The sequence below is a fragment of the Chelonia mydas genome, chromosome 20, assembly GCF_015237465.2.
Source record: "Chelonia mydas isolate rCheMyd1 chromosome 20, rCheMyd1.pri.v2, whole genome shotgun sequence".
Classification (NCBI taxonomy): Eukaryota; Metazoa; Chordata; order Testudines; family Cheloniidae; genus Chelonia; species Chelonia mydas.
Window position 1 is genome coordinate 3,570,826 of NC_051260.2, and position 24,470 is coordinate 3,595,295.

At 67.2% G+C, this 24,470-nt stretch overlaps 1 protein-coding gene across 1 annotated transcript in view; it reads left to right on the forward strand.

Annotated features, from left to right (window-relative positions):
• Positions 1-23,529, forward strand: part of GLI1 (GLI family zinc finger 1) — a 43,556-nt gene extending 20,027 nt beyond the window's left edge. Inside the window, exons 2-12 of the mRNA XM_037884158.2 lie at positions 10,523-10,696; positions 11,422-11,520; positions 11,714-11,909; positions 12,416-12,572; positions 12,820-12,918; positions 13,264-13,404; positions 13,946-14,095; positions 14,455-14,619; positions 17,802-18,050; positions 18,286-18,565; positions 19,799-23,529. Of these exons, the coding sequence (XP_037740086.1) occupies positions 10,606-10,696; positions 11,422-11,520; positions 11,714-11,909; positions 12,416-12,572; positions 12,820-12,918; positions 13,264-13,404; positions 13,946-14,095; positions 14,455-14,619; positions 17,802-18,050; positions 18,286-18,565; positions 19,799-22,020 (3,849 nt within the window). The 5' untranslated portion in view covers positions 10,523-10,605 and the 3' untranslated portion in view covers positions 22,021-23,529. The remainder of the gene's footprint in view (positions 1-10,522; positions 10,697-11,421; positions 11,521-11,713; positions 11,910-12,415; positions 12,573-12,819; positions 12,919-13,263; positions 13,405-13,945; positions 14,096-14,454; positions 14,620-17,801; positions 18,051-18,285; positions 18,566-19,798) is intronic.
• Positions 23,530-24,470: the final 941 nt, after the last annotated feature.

Sequence of the window (24,470 nt, forward strand, 5' to 3'; positions counted from 1 at the left end):
GACCCTACAATAACAAACCAGTGTGCACGCAGCCCCAGCTGCCAGTGAGAGACCCTAGCAATAACAAACCAGTGTTCACACAGACCCCAGCGCCAGTGAGAGACCCTGCAATAACAAACCAGTGTGCACCAGCCCCAGCGCCTAGTGAGAGACCCTACAATAACAAACCAGTGTGCACGCAGCCCCAGCGCCAGTGAGAGACCCCTACAATAACAAACCAGTGTTCACAACGGCCCCTAGTGCCAGTGAGAGACCCTGCAACAACAAACCAGTGTGCACAGCAGCCCCAGCGCCAGTGAGAGACCCTACAATAACAAACCAGTGTGCACGACAGCCCCAGCCCAGTGAGAGACCCTACAATAACAAACCAGTGTTCACACGGCCCCAGTGCCAGTGAGAGACCCTGCAACAACAAACCAGTGTTCACGCAGCCCAGCGCCAGTGAGAGACCCTACAATAACAAACCAGTGTGCACCAGCCCCAGCGCCAGTGAGAGACCCTACAATAACAAACCAGTGTTCACAGCAGCCCCAGTGCCAGTGAGAGGCCCTGCAAATAACAACCAGTGTGCACACAGCCCCAGTGCCAGTGACAGACCCTACAATAACAAACCAGTGTGCACACAGCCCCAGTGCCAGTGAGAGACCCTGCAAATAACAAACCAGTGTGCACGCAGCCCCAGCGCCAGTGAGAGACCCTGCAATAACAAACCAGTGTTCACGCAGCCCCAGCGCCAGTGGAGACCCTACAACAACAAACCAGTGTGCACGCAGCCCCAGTGCCAGTGAGAGACCCTGCAATAACAAACCAGTGTGCACACAGCCCCAGCGCCAGTGAGAGACCCTGCAATAACAAACCAGTGTGCACGCAGCCCCAGTGCCAGTGAGAGACCCTGCATAACAAACCCAGTGTGCACGCAGCCCCCGCGCCAGTGAGAGACCCTGCAATAACAACCAGTGTGCACGACAGGCCCCAGCGCCAGTGAGAGACCCTGCAATAACAAACCAGTGTGCACACAGCCCCAGCGCCAGTGAGAGACCCTACAATAACAAACCAGTGTGCACGCAGCCCCAGCGCCAGTGAGAGACCCTACAATAACAAACCAGTGTGCACGCAGCCCCAGCGCCAGTGAGAGACCCTGCAACAACAAACCAGTGTGCACACAGCCCCAGCGCCAGTGAGAGACCCTACAATAACAAACCAGTGTGCACGCAGCCCCAGCAGCCAGTGAGAGACCCTAGCAATAACAAACCAGTGTGCACGCAGCCCCAGCGCCAGTGAGAGACCCTACAATAACAAACCAGTGTGCACACAGCCCCAGCACCAGTGAGAGACCCTGCAACAACAAACCAGTGTGCACACAGCCCCAGCGCCAGTGAGAGACCCTACAATAACAAACCAGTGTGCACGCAGCCCCAGCGCCAGTGAGAGACCCTGCAATAACAAACCAGTGTGCACACAGCCCCAGCACCAGTGAGAGACCCTACAACAACAAACCAGTGTGCACGCAGCCCCAGCGCCAGTGAGAGACCCTACAATAACAAACCAGTGTGCACACAGCCCCAGCACCAGTGAGAGACCCTACAATAACAAACCAGTGTGCACGCAGCCCCAGCGCCAGTGAGAGACCCTGCAACAACAACCAGTGTGCACGCAGCCCCAGTGCCAGTGAGAGACCCTGCAAATAACAAACCAGTGTTCACAGCAGCCCAGCGCCCGTGGGAGACCCTACAACAACAAACCAGTGTGCACGCAGCCCCAGTGCCAGTGAGAGACCCTGCAATAACAAACCAGTGTGCACACAGCCCCAGCGCCAGTGAGAGACCCTGCAATAACAAGCCAGTGTGCACACAGCCCCAGCGCCAGTGAGAGACCCTGCAACAACAAACCAGTGTGCACGCAGCCCCAGTGCCAGTGAGAGACCCTGCAATAACAAACCAGTGTGCACGCAGCCCCAGTGCCAGTGAGAGACCCTGCAATAACAAACCAGTGTGCACGCAGCCCCAGCACTAGGGAGAGACCCTGCAATAACAAACCAGTGTTCACGCAGCCCCAGTGCCAGTGAGAGACCCTGCAATAACAAACCAGTGTGCACGCAGCCCCAGCGCCAGTGAGAGACCCTGCAATAACAAACCAGTGTGCACGCAGCCCCAGCACTAGGGAGAGACCCTGCAATAACAAACCAGTGTTCACGCAGCCCCAGCGCCAGTGAGAGACCCTGCAATAACAAACCAGTGTGCACGCAGCCCCAGTGCCAGTGAGAGACCCTGCAATAACAAACCAGTGTGCACGCAGCCCCAGCGCCAGTGGGAGACCCTACAACAACAAACCAGTGTGCACACAGCCCCAGCACCAGTGAGAGACCCTACAATAACAAACCAGTGTGCACACAGCCCCAGCGCCAGTGAGAGACCCTGCAATAACAAACCAGTGTGCACGCAGCCCCAGCGCCAGTGAGAGACCTACAATAACAAACCAGTGTTCACACAGCCCCAGTGCCAGTGAGAGACCCTGCAATAACAAACCAGTGTGCACGCAGCCCCAGCGTTAGTGAGAGACCCTACAATAATAGAAATGAAATTGTTGCAGGGAGCGGGAGGTTTGTTCTTTTGTGGCTGCCCCAGCCAGCCGCACTCCACGCTGGACCGCAGGGTGGGGTGGGTGTTGGAGAGGCCATTCGGAGCAGGGTCTCTGGACATGATCTCACCACGGTTCAAGGCAGTTCCCGGCGTCCCTGGGGCCTTCAGGCCGGGGAATCCGGGGGTCCCTCTGCAGCGCCGCGAACCAGCCATTGATTGTGGGAAATGCAGCGATGCGGGACCCGGCGATTCGGGGTGGTTCCTCCCCCCTGCCCCCTGCTCAGTGTTCCTCACCCTCTTGGTTGTGGTGGGAACCGTGGGGAGTAGCAGCAGCGGGAGGGCGAGGGTCCAGAGGAGGCCGAGGGGGTGCCGAGACCGCAGCAATCCGGGGCGCAACGGCCGCTCATGCGCGTGTGGCCAAGCTCCCTGTCACGCAGATGGACCCCATGCCTCAGCAGAGGGGTGCCCCATCGCCCTGCTGAGGCCGTCAGGGGTTTGCGTTGGGGGACCTGGGTTCTATTCCTGACTCTTTCCCTTCGGGTGCCCCCATGTGCCTCAGTTTCCCCACCTGCGTAGGGAAGGTAGTCCTGTTTTGGTGAGGCAGGGCCCGTTGTGCCCTCTGTGTCTCCAGGCCTCCAAGCCAGCTAGATCCCGGCAGAGCCCTCAGCCCCTGAGCTCCACTGGGAGCCTGGCACGGTAGGTGGCTGGCACAGGGGATGGCTCCAAGGCCTGGCGACAGAGAGCAGGCAGCTAGGAAATGTGACCCTCAGCCTGGCCTCAGGGCTCACCCAGGCCCTGGGCAGCCTCCCCGCAGCTGCTTCCCCCTTCCCTCATCACAGCCCCCCGGCCTGGCAGGGCCACCTGGCAATCCAGCTTGGCCGTGCCCTGTTCCTGCTGCCCGTGCTGAGTCCCCCGTTCCGCCTGGCACATCGGGGTACCCGTGCCGCACCCCCACTCGGGCCTTGGCCTGCAACGTGCCATGAGGCCGTGGTGCCCCCTCCTCCCCAGCTTTGGGTCCCCAGCGCCCCGGCCCTGACCCCCCGCCACATCGGTGCCCTGGCCCCGGCTCCCTACGTGCGGATCCATGGGGCTCTGCAGCTGGAGGCGGTGCGGGGGGGTGAGCTGGGGGATGACTCAGGCCGATGGGATGCACTGAGCACGCAAGCCTTGACCTGGAGCCAGCGAGGGGGCAGCTGGGGGGGGAGTTGCAGGCGGGCCCAGCCAGCACCACGGAGGGCACCCAGAGACATAACATCAGCATCTCCCCTCCAGCCCAGAACCCCCCCCCAAGGCACAGATGTGTGCGTGGGGCTGGAGAGGGAAGGTTGGCCCAACGGGTAGGGCCCTTGACCCTGGTCCTCCTCCCTGCTCTACCCTGTGCCTTGGGAGAGGCGCCGTGCCTCAGTGTCCCCATCTGTACGATGGGGTGTTGTCAGGTGCTCTTGGCGATGAGGGCCACGTAGGCACCTCCGCAGGCCTGCACCGAGCAGTGATAAACGGGGACGGGCGAGGGGGAGCGTTCGGGGCTGGGGCGGGGGGACTAGCAGGGACAGCTGGGTGGGGGGCAGATGGTGCCCCATGGGAAGGGCTGGAAGCCTCGCTGAGGGGCATTGAACATTAGAGGAGGCTTGGGCGTCGGGCCCCATTGCAGGGCCCCTCGCCCTGAGTGTCTGGACCCAGGCAAGGCCACGGAGCCTCTCGCGCCACTTCAGGGCGACCTCTCTCCGGCCAGCCTCAGACACAAATCTCTGTGCCCAGCCCGGGGCTCTGCCCTGCCCAGGGACGGGATGCGCCGTGGGCCAGGGTGCAGGGGAGCTTGTCCGGCCCGGGCAGTGCCGGGGGAGAGAGGAGATAATCCCAGGGGCCCTTCTGACTCTAAATGCTGTGAATGGGGATTGCGACGGGGGGAATCCAGGTTGGGGGTCAGGACTCCTGGGTTCTGCTCCAGGACGGGGGCAGGGTCTAGTGGGTTAAAGCAGGGGGCACGGGTCTGGAGGTCAGGACTCCTGGGTTCAAGTCTCGGCTCACAGAGAGGAGAGTTTAATAGTTTTGGGAGGGAGATATTAGGACTCAGGACTCCTGGGTTTTATCCCTGGCTCCAGGAGGGGAGTGGGGTCTAGTGGTCAGAGCAGGGGGCTGGGAGCCAGGTCTCCTGGGTTCGCTCTCCTGCTGTCTGGCCCCGGGCACCTCCTCGCTCATGCGGGCGTTTCCGGGGTTCTGTGCGATGCCGAGCGCAGCCGGGGGGCACCGCCCAGCCAGAGCCCCGGCTGCACGGTGCAGGGCTGTGGTGACCCAGTACCTAGACGTGGATCCCGACAAGGGAAGGGGTGTCCCGGCACTGTTGGAAAACCACCCGGAGTGGCAGGAGCTGGGTCCACAGCAGGGGTCAGGGCTTGGGGGGAGGAGGTTCACAGCTGCCCAGTGGGATGGGACCCATGGCGACCAGCGGTGGGTCTTAGGGCCCCCCGTTTTTCTTTGTACCGGACAATAGGGCCGGGGCGCTGGTGTGGGCTGAATGGGGAAGCGGAGGGGGTGGAGCAGCAATCGACTCAATTACTAGACAAACTTTTGAGAGTGGCCTGCAAACTCCTGGCCTTCCTTGGGGCGAGGGGGGGCGGGATGGGATTCCCCCAGGCTCCCAGCATCCCGGAGCCTCGTGCCCCCCCCCCTCGCTGGGCAGCTGGTGGGGAGGGGGGGTGCGCCCCTTTCTCTGCCCCAGCCCCACCCCCACCTCTCCCTCAGGGAAATGTTACTATTCCTCCCTCCTGCTTTCCCGCCCTCCCCTTCTCATTTCGTGCCCCCCCAGGCCTTCCCATGTGCCCCATCTCTGTGCGTACCACCCCCATGGTCCCTGCCCCCACCCTCCTGCTTTTGCCTCCCCAAAACCTTTTCACGCCCCCCCAGCAGCCTCCTCTTCTTCCACTCCCCCCCCCCAGTTTCACACCCCTGCCCTCCCCCCGCCCCATTCTTCCCCGGTGACACGCGGACAAAGCCCCCAGACGAGCTCTCAAAGGGGGAACTGAGGCGTGAGAATCCGCCCCCCCCTCCCCATTGCAAACCAAACCCTTCTTCTTCCCAGCGGGCCGTGGGGCCCCGGCCCCCTCCCTTTTGGGGGTGAGCCCCCCCCCCGCTCTCCAGGGAGAGGCTGGAAGGAGCTGAGGGCGCCGACACCAAATGCCACACACAGAGAGCCCCCCCCCAGTTCTACCGCCCCCACACTCCAGCTTGTTCTCATTTCGTGGCCTGTCGCGGCCCGGCTCAGTCCTGTCTCCCGCTCCGCTCCCAGGCAGGGCCCCGCGCCCGGGTGGGCCAGCCACGGGGAAGGGGCTGCCAAGTGCTGGGGCATGGGGTGCTCGCCCCGCCAGGGAGGAGAGACCCCCCACTGTGCCTCAGTTTCCCCCCTTTGGAAATGGGTATGAATGGTCCTGATCTGTGCATGTGTGTATGTGTGCCTGAGCCTGTGTGCACACGTGTGCACGTGTGTGTATGTTTACACATGTGCACATGCATGTGCCGACACATGTCCCTGCCTGTGCATCTTCAGCCATTAATAGCTAAGAAGCAGCCACTGGGTCAGACACTGAACTGGGACTTGGGAGACTAGGAATCTCGTCCCAGCTCTGCCTCAGTTTCCCCTCCCACCCTGGTTTAAATGAGCCTGGAAGCTCTGTGGGCCAGGCACCTTCCCCATACAGCCCTGCCAGTGGTGCCTGGGGACAGCGGGTGGGGGGGTTGGGGGGCCTGTCGTTTGATTGTTTTTAATTATCAAAGTCACACGTCAGACGCCCTGCTTGCAACTTGGGTGGGAGCAGGGGGGTCGGGGGTTGCCCCTGGGGTTGTAAAGTCAGCGGGTCCCAATGGCTGGCGGGGACTGGCCGGGGGGGCTCCCCACAATGCTAGTGGAGGGAGCTTAGTAGCTTTCCAGGCCCCCCGAACCTGCTGGTGTCTCGCCTGCACCCCAGACAGGGGCTGAGGGACTGAGCTTTTTGGCCTCAAGGACGTTAGTTCTGATCTGGCCCCAGGGTGAGGGCTTGGCGAGCTCGGGGAGGTGGGGAACGAGACACTGGGGGGGGGGGTGCCCAGCGGGCATGGTGGGGGCTGCTCTGCCTGGGGTGGGGGCCTGGAAGCCAAGGTGGGGGGTGCTCTCCCCGGAGCGCCAAGCGGGCACTCTGTCCTGGGGGGGCATACAGCGGGGGGGCACTCTGTGTTGGGGGTGGCGCCCAGCGGGCACTGGGGCTGGCTGGATGGTCTCTTTTGCTCGTTTTATTTTGCAATGACCCAGACGGTCCCATTCCCCCCCGCCCCCGGTGTGTCTGATGCTGACAAATGGGGGTGTGGGGAAGAGATCGGGGGGGTGTGTGAAAAAACCCTCCCCCCCTTCAAACAGACTCGGTTATTGTGCAGCAGAGAAGTTGCTCTTTCCCGTCACCAGCTGGCTGCCAGCTGCGAAATCCCCTTCCCATCCCCCCGCCTGCTTCCCCCCATTCCCCCCCATCCTCCCCACCTCGCACACACCCAGATCCCTCTGCCCCTGCCAGGAGGGCGGCCCCCGACATTTCTTGGATGCACTTGAAACGCTCGGCCTGGGACACTGCAAACGGCCCGGCCAGCGGAGGATAAACAGGGAGATCATTTGCCCCACACCCGCACTGGAGGAGAAAGGGTCTGGGGGATGGGGGGGGGCGCACAGTGGGACTGGGGCCGGGGGGGGGGAAGGGTGGCGAATTTACCCAGCTTGGCTCGTGGCCCGGACCAGCCCAGCGGGAGTCGGCAGCACCAAGAACCGGCTCGTCTGGAGGGGGGAAGACCCGGGGGCGGGGGGGGTCAGATCCAGGCGGGTTTGGGGAGCGAGGACCCGCTCTCGCATTTCCGCTCCCTGGCAGCGGGTCAGCTCAGCTGCTGGCATTGAGCCAGGCAGGGTCAGGCCCTGGGCCCCCCCTCCCAACCTGTGCTTGGCCAGCTCATGGTGGCCGGGGGTCGCGGAAACCTCCAGGCCTGTTGGGGGACGCGGGGCCCTGCTGGGCAGACGTGTTCGCCCTGCGGACAGAGACGGGTGCCAGAGGGTCCATCGTGGGGGCACCTCTGCCCTCGGGCTTGGGGATTCCATTGTAGGCCAAGCCGTGTGTCCTAGCCCCTGCACAGCTAACACCGGATGGGAGATTCCCTTCTAGGGTGTGAGGTTCAATCTGGCGCATGACGAGGGCTCGGGGGGAACATGGAGGCCAGGCTGCGGAGGTCTCGCTGTGGCGGTGTGGAGGGGAGACACCTGCCCGCCCGCCACCCTGGAACAGCTGCCCAGGACACGTCCCACGGGCAGATTCGCCCGTCAGCAGAAATGGCTGGTAATTGACCCGTGCCGGGGGGGGCACCGGGGCCGGAGCACACACCTTGCTGTGCCACCGCCTGGCCCGGCCCCAAAGCAAACCCCGCTCTGCGCGATGTCAAAACAACCCCCCCCCCCCCCCCCCGCCGCCCCACAGCCCGAGCAGGCCTGGGAGCGGGCTGGCCAGGAGCTCGGCCATTATCGGCTTCCAAGTCATAACAAACGCCCAGAACACCCACCTCGACGGACGGCCCCGGGCTGGCTGGGAAAGCAGGAACGCGGGGCCAGGCGCGGGACCCGGAGCCTGCAGCCCCCGGCGCGGCCTGGCTCGTTGCGCTGCGCCCCTGCAGACATCTCCCTCGCCCGCCTGGGGCCTGGGGCAAGGGCCGGCCCTGTGTTGGGGGGCGCCCCGGGCCTGTGCCCCTGGTTTTATCTCACTCCTCGCGCTTCCCTTTCCCAGGCTGGGGCAGAGAGGGGGGCAAGTTCTTACAGACGTCCTGTAAAGCCCGCGGGGGCGAGGAGCCGGGGTTGGGGGGCGGGCAGCGCAGCCGGCACAGATTCCTGCCAGCGGCTCGGCACTGTCAGCCTGCTGGGTCCTGGGGGAAGTGGCCACAGTGCAGCTTTGCCTCCTCGGGCATCGTGGGCCTGGCACCGTGGGGAGCCCACCTGGGCCGCGCCAGGCCTTGCACCGTGGGGATCCCACCTGGGCCACGCCAGGCCTGGCACCGTGGGGAGCCCACCTGAACCGTGCCAGACCTGGCACCGTGGGGAGCCCATCTAGGCCACGCCAGGCCTGGCACCGTGGGGAGCCCACCTGGGCCGCGCCAGGCCCAGCACCATGGGGATCCCACCTGGGCCACGCCAGGCCTGGCACCGTGGGGAGCCCACCTGGGCCGCGCCAGGCCTTGCACCATGGGGATCCCACCTGGGCCGCGCCAGGCCTGGCACCGTGGGGAGCCCATCTGGGCCACGCCAGGCCCAGCACCATGGCCATGCGCCGGGGGAGCTGATCCGGACTGTGCCGGGCTGTACATGGGCTGATGGAGGGGTAGCAGAGGTGGGAGATGGGGAGGGGGTGCAGGAGACTGTGGGTATGGCCGCCGAGCTGGCCTCCACCTTGGAGCGCTCCCCCGTCCCTGCAAGCCCCCCCCCGTTTCCATGCACCCAAGCAGAGCAGGGGGCACGTGAATCAGACTCAGAAACCTTCAGCACAAGGCTGACATGCCCCGCGGGTGGGTGGGCACCTTTGTCAGTGCGTGTCCCTGTCCGTGCCTCTGGTCATGGGCATTTACTTGTCCAACGGCTCCATGGGCAGGCGTGTGTCTCTGCATTTGCACACGTGTTTCCGTGTGTGCGTGTCCCTGCTTGTGCGTACGTGAGTGTGTCTAGGGTTTACTCTGGGCATGTGTGTCCGTGGGTGTTTATGCGTGTGTGGATCTGTGTCTTGGCTTGGCCTGTGCTGATTGCAGGACACCCTGCGGGGGCAGCGGGCAGGAGGGGAGCTCAGCCCGGCAGAGGGGCCGGGTGTGGGGCTGCGCGGGGCTCTGGCATTGCTGGAAGGGGCGCGGGGGCTGCCATGACATTGGCATTGTGACAGAGGGATGGGCCCTGTAAGAGACTGGTGGGGCCGGGGGGGGGTGACGTTTCCCACACCTCCTCCTGCCCGAGCCCTGAGGCTGGGGGCATGGCTGGGATGGGGCACCTGGCTGAGCCATGGGGTGGCTGAGCCAGGGAGGGGGGACTGGGATGTGTCCCCCCAAAACCCTTCCCCTTCCCCCCCACGGTGCCTGCCTCAGCCGGCGTGCCCAGCCCCCGTGGCCCCGCTGACCAGGCCTGTCAGTCTGGGGGGGGGTGGGGGCTCTGGGGTTGGCCCGGCTCGCAGCCTGGCCCCATCCAGGATCAGTGGGCAGGCCTGGCACTGAGCCAGAAGGGGGTCCTGCCCTCGGGGGAAACCCCGGCCCTGGAGCACCTGGGAACAGCCGAGGGGCTGGGGCACTTGCCTCTGGGCAGATGGAGGGAGGAGAGAGCCAGGGGTTTAATCCCGGGGTGGGGGCAGATCCCAGTCCCCGCCCTCCCCAGCCAAGTCACCTTGTTGGAGATGGGGCGGGGAGGAGAGGACGGTCCCCGCCACCTGGTCCTGGTCCTGCCGGGCTCTGGTCATCCAGGGAGGAACTGCTGGGTCGAAGTGTCCCCCGCCCCCACGTCGGCGCCTGGTCCCGGGGCTGGTCTGGTCCCCCCAAAGAGCCTGTGATGGAGGGGGGTACTGGGTTGGGGTGCAGATGAGGGGTGAGGAGAGGCCCCTCCCGCTCTGGGTGAGGGGGCACAGGCAGGTGGGCACCAGCAAGCATCAGCTGGGGGCGGGCTGGGCACCCCTCTGTTGGGGCCAGAGGCCGTGGGGATGGGCAGCCCAGTGTCCAGAAAGGGCCTGGGCTTTGCAGCCAGGGCTCCCTCTGCTGGAGACGTGGGGCGTTGCGGGTACAGCGTGTGGCTGCCCCCGGGCCTGGGATTCGGAGCAGGGGCTGGCCCTGGTCCTGGGGGCTGGGCAGGGGTGGGCCGCATGGGGCATCCCAGGGACCCTGCTTAGCTGTCAGGGTACCACGCCCGCCCTCCTCTCCCCCAGGCCTGGCCCCGCGGGGGGTCGGAGGCTCCCCCCGCCTGCCCGGAGCGGATGTGCCCCTGAGCGCGCCCGGGGCCCGACGGACCATGTTCAACGCCAGGAACCCTCCCGGGAGCGGCTACATGGAGCATTGTTACCTGCGCCCCCTGCACGCGCCCGGCCCCGGCCTGGCAGACGGTGAGTCCCGGCCGCGCAGCCCCTGCAGCCCGGAGCATCGGCACGGGGGTCTGCGGGGACCGGCCGCAGCCCTCGCCCCCTCTGCACCCCTTTACCGATCCTGCCCTCTGTCCATCTGTCCCCCGGCCCCTTCCACCTGTCCCACCCTCCGTCCGTCCATCCCCTGTCCCCTCTGTGCCCCTTTACCGGTCCCACCCTCTGTCCATCCATCCCCCGCCCCACCCCCCTTCCACCTGTCCCACACTCTGTCCATCCATCCCCCGCCCCCTCTGCACCCCTTTACCGATCCCGCCCTCTGTCCATCTGTCCCCCGGCCCCTTCCACCTGTCCCACCCTCCGTCCGTCCATCCCCTGCCCCCTCTGTGCCCCTTTACCGGTCCCACCCTCTGTCCATCCATCCCCCGCCCCACCCCCCTTCCACCTGTCCCACCCTCTGTCCATCCATCCCCCGCCCCCTCTGCACCCCTTTACCGGTCCCGCCCTCCGTCCATCCGTCCCTCAACCCCTCTGTGCCTCTTTTGGGGTCCCGCCTTCTGTCCGTCTGTCCCCTGCCCCCTCTGTGCCCGACCTCCATCTGTCCATCCCCTGCCCCACACCCCTTCCACCTGTCCCACCCTCCGTCCGTCCATCCCCCGCCCTGCCCCCTTCACCAAGCCCTGGGAGGTGGGTGCAGGGGCTGCCCAGGACTAATGACCCCCCCTCTTCTCTCCCCCGCTTCTTTCCAGGGCTGAGCGACTTCTCCATGTGCCACCAGGCCAACCTGATGGGCAGTCACCATGGGTATGGGCTGGCACCGGGCAGCGAGCATGCTGGGAATGCTGACGGTAGGTCGGTGCCCGGGGGGATCCGGCTGGCCGTGGGCGGGTGGGCGACGGGGAGGGGTTGCCAGCAGACGCCCCAGCCCCCTCTGTGCTCATGCCAGCGGCGCCCCCTGTGGGCGACGGGGCCGGAGGGGGCGTCGGGGCCCAGCGGGCACACGCCCACTCAGCCCTGGTTCTCCGTCTCTGCCCGGCCCAGGGTCCCGGTTCTCCACGCCCCGCGGTGCGGCCAAGCTGACCAAGAAGCGGGCGCTGTCCATCTCGCCGCTGTCCGACGCCAGCATCGACCTGCAGACCGTCATCCGCACCTCGCCCAACTCCCTGGTGGCCTTCATCAACTCGCGCTGCGCCTCGGCCAACGGCTCCTACGGGCACCTCTCCGTTGGCGCCATCAGGTGGGCGCCGGGCGGGCGGGACCCAGAGCTGGCCTGGCCTGAGCCGAGAGGTGGAAAAGGCACTTCGGCAGCCCATCCAGTCCAACTCCCAGAGGCTGGAGCAGCCTGGTTCTCTCCCTGGCTCTGGGAGGGGGAGTGGGGGCTAGTGGTTAGCGCGGGGGGGGGGGGGGGGCTGGGAGCCAGGACTCCTGGGTTCCATCCCCGGCTCTGTCACTGACCCATCGTGTGACCTTTGCCAAGTCCCTTTGCCGCTCTGTGCCTCAGTTTCCCTATGTGTCAGACAGGTGCAGCGATCCTGATTGATATCATGGAGGGGCAAGGGGGGGGGCAGGTTAGTGACTGAGTCTCTGCCAAGTGCGGGACAGGGGGCCGGGGCAGGCCGAGCCCCTCTGCCTCGATGTACACATGGCAGGAGGCCCGAGACCAGGTGCGATGGGCCCCTCCCCACAGGCTGGGGGGGGGACACCTCCGGGGGGGCTCACACTCACGCTCCTTCTGACTTTCAGCCCTTCCCTTGGCTTCCAAAGCCCCATGGCTCACCCGAAGGGGCAAGGGGCAGCGTTCGGCCCCCCCATGCCACCCTGTGGCTCCCATGAACACCTCCCCGGCCGGCCGGGGTTCCTGCACCATCCCCCGCCCCGCGGGACACCGAAGCATTGTCAGGTAAGGGGCCCCCGCCTGGGAGGAGCACCAGGCCCCCTCCCCGCCCGCCAGCCCCAGCGAAGAGGGTTGGGGGGAGCTGCCAGGCTAGAGCCCTGGCAGCCCCTCCTGGCAGGAGCGGCAGCGCCAAGCCTTGGGGGGTGGGGGAAGCTGCAGCACTGCCCGGTGGAGGGGCAGGGCTGCATTGCCCCCCAAGGGCCCCCACACACTGCCCAAGCTCATCACATTTCTCTCCCCTTCCCAACCGCAGATGAAGTCGGAGCCCAGCCTGGGTGACGCCCTGGGCACCAAGGGCCTGGAGGAGAGATTGGAGGGCGACGTCTCCAGCCCAGCCTCCACGGGGACACAGGTAACGGGCAGGGTCCGACTGCCCCCCACCCCACAGCCAGGCCCGGAGTCCGGTCCCCGAGAGTCGGCCGCGGCAGCCGCCCCCAGGCTCATTGCTCACGTCACCCGCGGGCACCCGGGGCTGCCGCCAGGACCCTGCCCCAAGCTCCCACTGCCCCGCTGGGCCCAGATACCCCAACCCGGCCACGTCGCCCGTCAGCCACAGGGGGCTCTGCTGGTATGGGCGGGGGGGGGCTGCCTGCCAGCGACCCCCCTCCCCAGGGCCCAGCCTCGCGGCACACGGGGGTTCGGCTGGCGGGTGCGCGGGCTCCGGGGTGCTGACCCAGCGGTGCCCTCCCTGCCCTAGGACCCGCTGCTGGGGATGCTGGAGCCCCGGGAGGAGTTGGAGAAGGAGGATGGGAAGCAGGAGGCGGAGGCCGTGTACGAGACGAACTGCCACTGGGAGGGGTGCAGCAAAGAGTTCGACACCCAGGAGCAGCTGGTGCACGTGAGTCATCCTCGGGGGGGGGGGGGGGAAGGCGGGGAGCTTCCCAGCCCGTCACGGGATCAACCCCGACCCACAGCCCCTGCCGGCCTGGCCCTGGGCGCCCCCCACCTCACGGCTCCCCCGGTGCCCCTCACTCCCGACCCACAGCCACCAGCTAGCTCCACCCTGGGCTTCCCCCTTTCCCAACTCCCCCGGTGCCCCTCATTCCCCACCCACAGACCCTGCCGGCCCAGCCCTGGGCTCCCCCCACCCCACAGCTCCCCCGGTGCCCCTCACTCCCGACCCACAGCCCCCAGCTAGCTCCACCCTGGGCTCCCCCCACCCCACAGCTCCCCCAGTGCCCCTCATTCCCCACCCACAGACCCTGCCGGCCCAGCCCTGGGCTCCCCCCACCCCACAGCTCCCCCGGTGCCCCTCAGTCCCGACCCCCACCTATCAGCACCGTGCCCTGAGCCAGCCCCGGAAGACACCTCTGCAGAGGCCTGGGGGCCCCCGGCTGGCAGCCCCCCGCTGACCCCCCCCGCCCCCCCCCCCCCCATAGCACATTAACAACGAGCACATCCACGGGGAGAAGAAGGAGTTCGTCTGCCACTGGCGGGAGTGCTCGCGGGAGCAGCGGCCCTTCAAGGCGCAGTACATGCTGGTGGTCCACATGCGGCGGCATACGGGCGAGAAGCCTCACAAGTGCACGGTGAGTGTGAGCCGGGCACAGGCCCCGCACGCCGGCCGGGCGGGGACGACCCCACGGCCTCGCGCCCCCCCTGCCCGGGTTAGCCCCCCTAACCCTGGAGGCACCGTGTGCCATTCCCCTTCCCCCCGTGCTCTGGAGGGGGTTTCTGGCGGGTCGGGCACGGTCCTTCCGCGCCGGGAAGGGGCTCTGGGGGCAGAGCATGGCGGGGGGGGGTCCGTGACGGGGCTCTGGGTGCGGGGGAGGGTGAAGGTTCTTTGCTCAGGGGTGTCGGGGGGGGTCGGCATGTATGTCCTGGGGGGGCTCTGGGCGCCCCGCGTGGCGGCAGGGGGTGGGCGTCTCTCTCACGGCTCTCCGCGCAGTTCGAGGGCTGTCACAAGGCCTACTCGCGCCTGGAGAACCTCAAGACCCACCTGCGGTCGCACACGGGCGAGAAGCCGTACGTCTGCGAGCACGAGGGCTGCAACAAGGCCTTCTCCAACGCCTCGGACCGCGCCAAGCACCAGAACCGCACCCACTCCAACGAGGTACGCCCCCCACCCGACATGGTACGGCCTGCTCCCCCTCTCCAACGAGGTACGCCCCTCCACCCGACATGGCACGGCCCGCTCCCCCCTCTCCAACGAGGTACGCCCCCCACCCGACATGGCACGGCCCGCTCCCCCCTCTCCAACGAGGTACGCCCCCCACCCGACATGGCACGGCCCGCTCCCCCCTCTCCAACGAGGTACGCCCCCCACCCGACATGGTACGGCCCGCTCCCCCCTCTCCAACGAGGTACGCCCCCCACCCGACATGGTACGGCCCGCTCCCCCCTCTCCAACGAGGTACGCCCCCCACCCGACATGGTACGGCCCGCTCCCTCCTCTCCAACGAGGTACGCCCCCCACCCGACATGGCACGGCCCGCTCCCCCCACTCCAACGAGGTACGCCCCCCACCCGACATGGTACGGCCCGCTCCCCCCACTCCAACGAGGTACGCCCCCCACCCGACATGGCACGGCCCGCTCCCCCCACTCCAACGAGGTACGCCCCCCACCCGACATGGTACGGCCCGCTCCCCCCACTCCAACGAGGTACGCCCCCCACCCGACATGGCACGGCCCGCTCCCCCCACTCCAACGAGGTACGCCCCCCACCCGACATGGTACGGCCCGCTCCCCCCTCTCCAACGAGGTACGCCCCCCACCCGACATGGTACGGCCCGCTCCCTCCTCTCCAACGAGGTACGCCCCCCACCCGACATGGCACGGCCCGCTCCCCCCACTCCAACGAGGTACGCCCCCCACCCGACATGGCACGGCCCGCTCCCCCCACTCCAACGAGGTACGCCCCCCACCCGACATGGCACGGCCCGCTTCCCCCTCCCCAACGAGGTACGCCCCCCACCCGACATGGCACGGCCCGCTCCCTCCTCTCCAACGAGGTACGACCCCCACCCGACATGGCACGGCCCGCTCCCCCCACTCCAACGAGGTACGCCCCCCACCCGACATGGCACGGCCCGCTCCCTCCTCTCCAACGAGGTACGACCCCCACCCGACATGGCACGGCCCGCTCCCCCCTCCCCAACGAGGTACGCCCCCCCACCCGACATGGCACGGCCCGTTCCCCCTCCCCAACGAGGTACGCCCCCCACCCGACATGGCACGGCCCGCTCCCCCCTCCCCAACGAGGTACGCCCCCCACCCGACATGGCACGGCCCGCTCCCCCCTCTCCAACGAGGTACGCCCCCCACCCGACATGGTACGGCCCGCTCCCCCCTCCCCAACGAGGTATGCCCCCCACCCGACATGGTACGGCCCACTCCCCCCACTCCAATGAGGTACGCCCCCCCCACCCGACATGGTACGGCCCGCTCCCCCCACTCCAACGAGGTACGCCCCCCCCACCCGACATGGTACGGCCCGCTCCCCCCACTCCAACGAGGTACGCCCCCCCACCTGACATGGTACGGCCTGCTCCCCCCACTCCAACGAGGTACGCCCCCCCATCCGACATGGTACGGCCTGCTCCCCCCTCCCCAACAAGGTACGCCCCCCACCCGACATGGCACGGCCCGCTCCCCCCTCTCCAACGAGGTACGCCCCCCCACCCGACATGGTACAGCCTGCTCCCCCCTCCCCAAAGAGGTATGCCCCCCCACCCGACATGGAACGGCCCGCTCCCCCCTCCCCAACGAGGTACCCCTCCCCACCCGACATGGAATGGCCCGCTCCCCCCACTCCAACGAGGTACGCCCCCCCCACCCGACGTGGTACGGCCCGCTCCCCCCACTCCAACAAGGTACACCCCCCCACCCGACATGGAACGGCCCGCTCCCCCCTCCCCAACGAGGTACCCCTCCCCACCCGACATGGAATGGCCCGCTCCCCCCACTCCAACGAGGTACGCCCCCCCCACCCGACGTGGTACGGCCCGCTCCCCCCACTCCAACAAGGTACACCCCCCCACCCGACATGGTACGGCCCGCTCCCCCCTCTCCAACAAGGTACACCCCCCCCCACCCGACATCGTACAGCCTGCTCTCCCCAGTCCAAGGAGGTACACCCGCCACCCGACATGGTATGGCCTGCTCCCCCAACTCTAACAAGGTATGGCCCCCCCCACGACATAGTACCCTGCCATCCAACATGATAAAGCCCACTCCCCCCGACTCCAATGAGGTACGCCCCCCCATCCACTATGGTATGGCCTGCTCCCCATACTCCAATGAGGTACATCCCCCATCTGAAATGGTACAGCCCGCTTCCCCCCCACTGCAATGAGGTACACCCCCCCTCCCCCGCATCCATCATGGTACAGCCTGTTTCCCCCATGCCAACCAGATGCACCCCGACATCAGCCCCCTGCCAAGGAGGTGCGACTCCCCCAAAGCGCGAGGGGCTTGGAGAAGGGGCCTGGGAGATCTCCCTTGTGCAGAGCGGCCGGGCCGGGCCAGGTCCCGCGGCAGCCGGGACGGGCTCGGCTATAAACCTCTGACTGGCCCAGAGCCCGGCAGTTGGGGGCGTCCGCCCTGCCCACCCCCCAGCACAAGGACAAGGGGACCTTGGGTGGAGCCAAAAGGTGGCGAATTCGAAACCCGTCCAAGGAGCCCTGTGTCACACCGGGCACAGTGGCCAGTGGAACTCCCTGCCACTGGACCTTGCTGGGGCCAAGGGCTGCTCAAGACTCACAAGGGCACGGGGCCGACGGCTGGCGGTTTATTATTATTGTGTTGGCATGCAGTGGCACTTTGGAGCCCCGTCGTGGCCTAGGGCCCCGTGGGGCTTGGCACCCCCCCAGACCCAGAGCAAAGACCCGTCCTTGTCCGAGGAGCTCACACTCTGGAGCAAGACCCTCCAGCTGTTCTGGGATTTGCCCCCTTGTGCCAGCCTCACACTTCAGGGGGACTGTCCCCTGGCTGCCGCCGCCCACCCCTTCCTCGGGGCGCACGGCCCCTGGCACAGTCAGGAACCTGGGGTAGCTGGATCCCGGGTCTGGCAATGCCTCTGTTCCCGCTAGGGCACGTTCCATGCCCCCCAGTACGGCCCCCTCCCCCATGTCGGTGCCTGGCCTCCCCTGGGGCTGGCACCCCCAGTTTTGGAATCAGGCGGGTAGGTCCCTGTGATCCTTCCCCAGCAGGCAGCTCGCCATGCCCGGAGGTGCCCGTGGGGCTGAGTCTCCCGGGCTGGGTTAACCCCCCCCCATCTTGCCCCCCCACGCAGAAGCCGTACGTCTGCAAGATCCCCGGCTGCACCAAGCGCTACACGGACCCCAGCTCCCTGCGCAAGCACGTCAAGACGGTGCACGGCCCCGATGCCCACGTCACCAAGAAGCACCGGGGTGACACGGTGCTGAGCCGGGCCCTGGCTGCCCCGGGGGGCCCCGCCGACATGAAGCAGGAGAAGGAGGGGGGCTGCCCCAGCGAGGGCAGGAAGGACGAGGGGAAGCTGATGGTGCCCGAGGCCACCTTGGTACGGAGCAGAGTGGGTCGGGGGGGCAAATTGGGCACAGCGGGCTCCAGGCTGCCCCGCTACAGGACGAGGCAAACTGCCCTGCCATGGTGTGGGGGGGGAATCTGGGCTGTGGGGGGAGGGGATTCCTCACTGCCTGAGCTGGGGGGGGTTGGCGTGCGGTCAGTGGGGTGCCCTGGAGGCTGTGGCTAAGGAGGGGCTGGCGGCCCCCCCGCCCCATTCCCTGTCTCCCCAGAAGCCCCAGCCCAGTCCCGGCGGGCAGTCATCCTGCAGCAGCGAGCGCTCGCCCCTGGGCAGTGCCAACAACAACGACAGTGGGGTGGAGATGAACGCCAACCCGGGCGGCAGCTTCGAGGACCTGTCCACGCTGGAGGACCCCCCGCCGGGGGAGCCCATGGGCGCCTCGGGGCTCTCGGCCCTGCGCCGCCTGGAGAACCTCCGCATCGACAAGTTCAAGCAGCTGAGGAAACCCCCGCCCGGCAAGGGCCTGAAGCTGCCGGCCATCCCTGGCACCGGTGAGCCCTGGGCCGGGCGGGGCCGGGCCAGCGAGGGCTGGGACGGGAACCCACCCTGGGCAGGACGGGGGTGCCGGGAGCGGAGCAGGGGGCTCAACGGGGGGGGGCTCTCCCCTGGCAGTCCGCATTGACCCCATTGCCCCAATGTGGCACTAGGGGGCGCTGTGCTGCAGGGAGCAGGGCGCGGGTCTCCGCAGGGGGCGCTCTCCCCTGTCAGGCTGGGTTGGTCCCAGTGCCCTAGCCTGGCACTAGGGGGCGCTGTGCTCCCAAAGGTCCTGTCTTACAGATGAGACATAAACCGGAGCCGTGTCACGTTCCCGAGAGCTGCGGCACGAAGCTCGGGGTCCCGGCCAAATTCAGAGCCCAGTATTTCTGCTCTGCTCCCCAAACCTCCGTGTCCCCTCCCCTGCCATTGCAATGGGACACATTTTCTGCCCCCGGCCCCAGAGGCAGCTGCATCTCAGGCCTGGATGAGGGATCTTGGTATAAACAGCTGCCGTGCGCCACCCCAGAGGTGGCTGCATAGCGCTGGGTGGACAGGCTCAGGGAGGTTCCAGTGGGTGGGGACTGGGGCTTGTGCCTCCGGCAGGGCACAGGACTGGGGCAGGTGGTTCCAGCCTCCCAGAGGGCCGCGAGGGATCTCTGAGCTAGGACCAGCTCCAGGCACAGGGGCTCAGGCCCCCCACGGCCCTGGGGATAACTGGAATAGGGGGTAGCCAGCCCCAGTGGGAGCGTAAAGGATCCTGCAGCCAGCTCGACGCCAGCTCAGTTACAGAACAAGAGGTTAGATCCGGAACTCCCTCCCCAGCCCCAGCCACCTGCTCCCCCCACAGCCACCCCCCAGCCGCCTGCACCCCTCCAGCCACCCCAAGCCACCTGCACCCCCCAGCTACTCCCCAGCCACCTGCACCCCTCCAGCCACCCCCAGCCACCTGCACCCCCCAGCCATCTGCAGCCACCTGCACCCCCCAGCTACTCCCAACCACCTGCACCCCCCAGCTACCCCCAGCCACCTGCACCCCCCCAGCTACCCCAACCACCTGCTCCCTCCAACCACCTGCACCCCCCCAGCCACCCCCATGCACCTGACCCCCTGTCCACCAACCTCAACCTGCGGCCTTGGCTTTTGGCCCAAACCCCCCGTCCTTCCCCACAGCCTCAAGCGAGTTGGGCCTGCGCCCTGGGAGCCAGGCCCATTCCCGTCCCTGCAGTAACCCCCCCCCCGCTTTGCAGGCCCCCCCGGGGAGATGCCCAGCCTGTGCGGCCCACCCCCCGCGGTCTCCCACCGCCGCGTCCTGGAGCTCTCCGCCAGCGACCTGGCCCCCGCACCCCCGCTGAGCGAGCGCCGGGCCAGCACCACCAGCTCCGTCAGCTCGGCCTACACCGTCAGCCGCCGGTCCTCGCTGGCCTCGCCCTACCCGCGGGCCCCCGAGGGGCCGGGGGGGCTCCCCAGCAGCCTGGGCCTGGCCGACGCCTACGACCCCCTCTCCCCCGACGCCTCCCGGCGCTCCAGCGAGGCCAGCCACTGCGGGGGGCTGCCGGGCCTGACCCCGGCCCAGCACTACTACCTGAAAGCCAAGTACGCCGCGGCCACGGGCGGCCCCCCGCCCACCCCGTTGCCCAGCACGGAGCGGGCGGCCCTGAGGGGCAGGACGGGGTTCCCCGGGGACTACCCGGGCCCAGCCGTGCCGTCCTTCCTGGCCAATGGCTCCCTGCGGAGGCACAGCGCCAACGAGTCCCCCGGCTACAGCCTCCACCCGCACCTGGCGCCCGGGCACGGCACCCGGCGGGCCAGCGACCCCGCCCGGACGGCGGCCGAGCCGCAGGCCGCGCCCAAGGGGCAGCTCTTGAAGAGCGTGGGGAACGTGAGCGCGTCGGCCATGGGCGGGGTCGGCCTGCAGCCCCTCGGGGGCACGGATGCCAGCCTGCAGCGTCACCTCTTCTCCCCTCGCCCGCCCAGCATCAGCGAGAACGTCTTCCTGGAGAGCGTGGCCATGGAGGGGCCCGGGGAGACCAGCCTGCTGGAGATGGAGCAGTACCTGGGCTACCCGGAGCAGGGCTTCCAGTGCCAGGGGCCGGGCATGGAGCTGCAGGGGGAGGGCGCCTATATCGGTGCCCACAGGACCATGGGGGCCATGCAGCTGAACCCAGCTGCCCACGGGGAGATGGAGGGGGGCCTGGGGCAGCCCGATTACTCCCTCCCCCAGTGCCAGGTGAACCAGCACTTCCAGGGCATGCGCCCGCCCGATGCCAACATCCCAGTGCCCTGGGACGAGGCCACCCGGGGGAGCCTGGAGATGAACCCCATGGTGCCCAGCCCGGTGGCCAGCCGGCATTGCCACCACCAGTACCCGGCTCCCGGCGCCTGCGAGGCGCAGCCCAAGCACATGGGCATGTGCCCCCCGGGCGGGTTCGGTGGCGGGCAGCAGTTCGGCGAGCTCAGCCAGCTGCAGATCAAGGCCGAGCAGCAGCTGCCGGCACCGGCGCTGACCCCCTGCCAGAACGGGACGCACCCGGCTGCCATGCAGCAGTCGCCGGCAGCTCCCTTCGGCCAGCCCAGGGCCCTGCCGGCTGCCCCCGGCAGCGGGTACCACGCCGAGCCCCAGCAGGGCTCCTGCTTCGCCATGACCCCCCCGGCCCGGCGGCCCCAGCCCCCCATGCTGCAGGTCAAGGAGCTGATGGTGCGGAATTACGTGCAGTCGCAGCAGGCGCTGATGTGGGGGGAGCAGCTGCAGCCCCCCCCAAAGGCCGGGGAGCCCGTAATGGGGCTGGGTGGGGGGTCCAGGCTCAGCCAGCCCCTGCGGCACCCCCCGGCTCCCCAGCCGTACCTCAGCCCCAAGTATGCTGGCTACCCAGCCAAGCCAGGGCACCCGCTGGGCCCGCCTGAGAACCAGGTCCCGGCCAGCCAGTGCTTCAACCCCGAGCTGGTGCCCCACCCGCCCGGCGGGCCCAAGACCCCCAGCAGACAGAATAGCCTGGTCTACATGGGCAGCCCAAGCCAGCCCAGCCCCTCCGGCGAGCCCCCCGAGGCCAGTCCCCGCAGGCTGCTGCGGCTGCCCCCGCTGCACGCCCCGCCCGAGGGCCCCGCCGACGCAGCCCTGCTGTTCTATCCGGGGCACGGCCCCGTGCAGCCGGGGAAGGGCGCCCAGGGGCACCAGCCGGCCAGCTGCGGGGGCCAGGATCATGGCAGGCCGTATGCCCCCGGCCTGGAGGGCCTCAAGCCCGACTCCTTCCCCTATCTGGCGCCGGAGGGGCAGGTCTCCAACAGCCTGGACTCGCTGGACCTGGAGAACACGCACCTGGACTTCACGGCCATCCTGGACGACCCGGAGCCCCCGGCCCTGAGCCCCACCCGGCTGCCCCCGCCTGGACCCCCCAACATGGCCATCGGGGACATGAGCTCCATGCTGAGCTCCCTGGCTGGGGAAAGCCACTTCCTCAACACCCTGTCCTAAGGCGCCCCCCCCCCCCCCGGGCACCCACCCCCAGCGGGCAGGAGACGCCCGCCTCGACAGGCTTCCCGGCACCCTAATACACGACCCCCCATGCACGGGAGAATGGGCGCCCTGACTGGCCGGTGTCCCACCGTGGGTATGGGATGCTCCTAGCTATTAGGCAGCCACCCATCTGTCCGTCCTTCCATCAGTCCATCCGTCCTTCCAGCTATCCATCCACCCATCTGTCCATCCCTACCTCCATCCTTTCACCCATCCCTCCCTCCAGGGACTCCTCTGGTCTTTGTCCCAATGGAACGAGCCTCTGCCCCTCTCTGCACCCGCAGGGCAGACCCCTCCCAAGAACCTGGCCCCCTCCCCTCTGCCCCGTGTCAGATGGTGCACCTCACCCAGCGCTAGGCGGCTGGTGACCTTGCACCCGCCGGGCGACGGGGCTGTGGAAGGGAGGGGCCTAGGCCATCGGGGGATTTGAATGTGTTCCCCAAACCTCTCTTGCCTCCAAACCGCCCTCCATCAGACACAGCAGCCCCCCCCCCCCCCGAATACCCTCCCCAGGCCCTTAGGGCTCTGTCCTGGGAGATGCCCTCCACCCCCATCCTACTCCACTTTGGGGGCCTCAAGTCTTTCCAGGGCAGAAGGGAGAGGGAGTGCCCATTATAAGCAGCTGTGCGTCCCACCCCAGAGGCAGCTGCATGATCCCCATGCTGTGGGGCAGGGGATCCTCATGGGCAGGGCCAAGTGGCTGCAGCCAATCCCAGCTCAACCAGACCAGGAATCTGTAGCCCATTCAACGCCCTGGGCTGGGGCTCGGCCCTGTGTCCCTCCTGGCCTCTGCTGTCCCGAGGCCAGGAAGGCAGTGACAAGCCATGGGGGCACCAGCCCCACACCACACTGCAAGTGCCCTGTGCCCTCCGTCCCTGCAGCGATGCCAACATCCCGTGCCAGGCTCCCCCCCATGCCAGTGCCCTTCTCCCATCAGATGCTGCATGCATATCCCTTCCAGAGACCCCCCACCCCATCCTATCATCCCTTCTCTGGGCCAGGGTCTGCTGCAATTTACCCCCCCCCCAAATTCTGCCTCTCCCCCCCCCAAGTGGCACCGTGGGGGAGGGGCTCTCTGCAAAGTCTTAACTTAAAACTGAAAAACCAAAGAAAAATAATTTAAAAAAAACCAAACTCACCTAAAAAACCATCGTCTCGTTCTCCGTGTTTGGTCTGAGCAACAGGCAGGCACTCCCAGCTCCCCTGCCCGCCAGGGGCAGGAAATTTGATAGACAGGCTGGCGCGGGGAACGGCCAATGCCCCGACTCGTGGTGCCAGGCGCGGGCCCAGCGCTGGGCCACAGCTCGGTCGCACCTCTGTACATAGTGTATGTAAGTGTCCATGGGGTTTTGTACCTGTAAAGCACCGTTCTTGTCTTTTTGCTAGAAACAAACAATTCCAATACGAACAAATAATAATTAAACAAAAAATTCCTCAGGGAAGTGAAATTCTTGTTGATTTCTGTTCCCGGAGCAGCTAGAAGCCAAAGGATCGGAGCCCCATTGTGCCAGGCGCTGCCCAGACCCTGACCGAGATCAGGGCCCCGTTGTGCCAGGCGCTGCCCAGACCCCGACCGAGATCAGGGCCCCATTGTGCCAGGCGCTGCCCAAACCCTGACCGAGATCAGGGCCCCGTTGTGCTGGACGCTGCGCAGACCCCGACCGAGATCAGGGCCCCATTGTGCCAGGCGCTGCCCAAACCCTGACCGAGATCAGGGCCCCGTTGTGCTGGGCGCTGCCCAGACCCCAACCGAGATCAGGGCCCCGTTGTGCCAGGCGCTGCCCAAACCCTGACCGAGATCAGGGCCCCGTTGTGCTGGGCGCTGCCCAGACCCAACCTGAGATCAGGGCCCTGTTGTGCCAGGCGCTGCCAGACCCCAACCGAGATCAGGGCCCCATGTTTCTGTCTGTGACTGTGGGACCTGCCACTCTGCCCTCCCCCCCATCCCTTACTGCTAACTGGAGAGGATGGCGCGGCTGGGTCCTGGCCCAGCAGGGGGGCTGGCAATATGGCAGCATTAGCATCTCTCACGAGCATATTGGAGTCATGTTTTCCTTAAATCCCCAGCTCCCAGAGTCCAGGGATCAGGGGAGGATCCAGGCTTTCGTTTTCAAACCCCACATTTCTAGCGGAGAAAACCTGGGCCCCCTAAAGGCGCCGGCGCCAGACTGTGACTTGCCAGTGCCCAGACTTTATTTGTTCTGAAAAAAAACTCGGGATTTTTAGGCCTTCCAGAGGACAGCTGTGTAATAGAGCCCCAAAGCTTTTTCCATCAGTACCTGTGTTGGGCAGGGCCCTGCACTCCGGCGTCGGGCGACGGGTCTCAGACTGCAGCATCCTGGCCGGCCCATCGGCGTCGGCATCTCTCGCCCTCCAACACTGTTCTTCTTGTCCAGAGCCCCGACGGC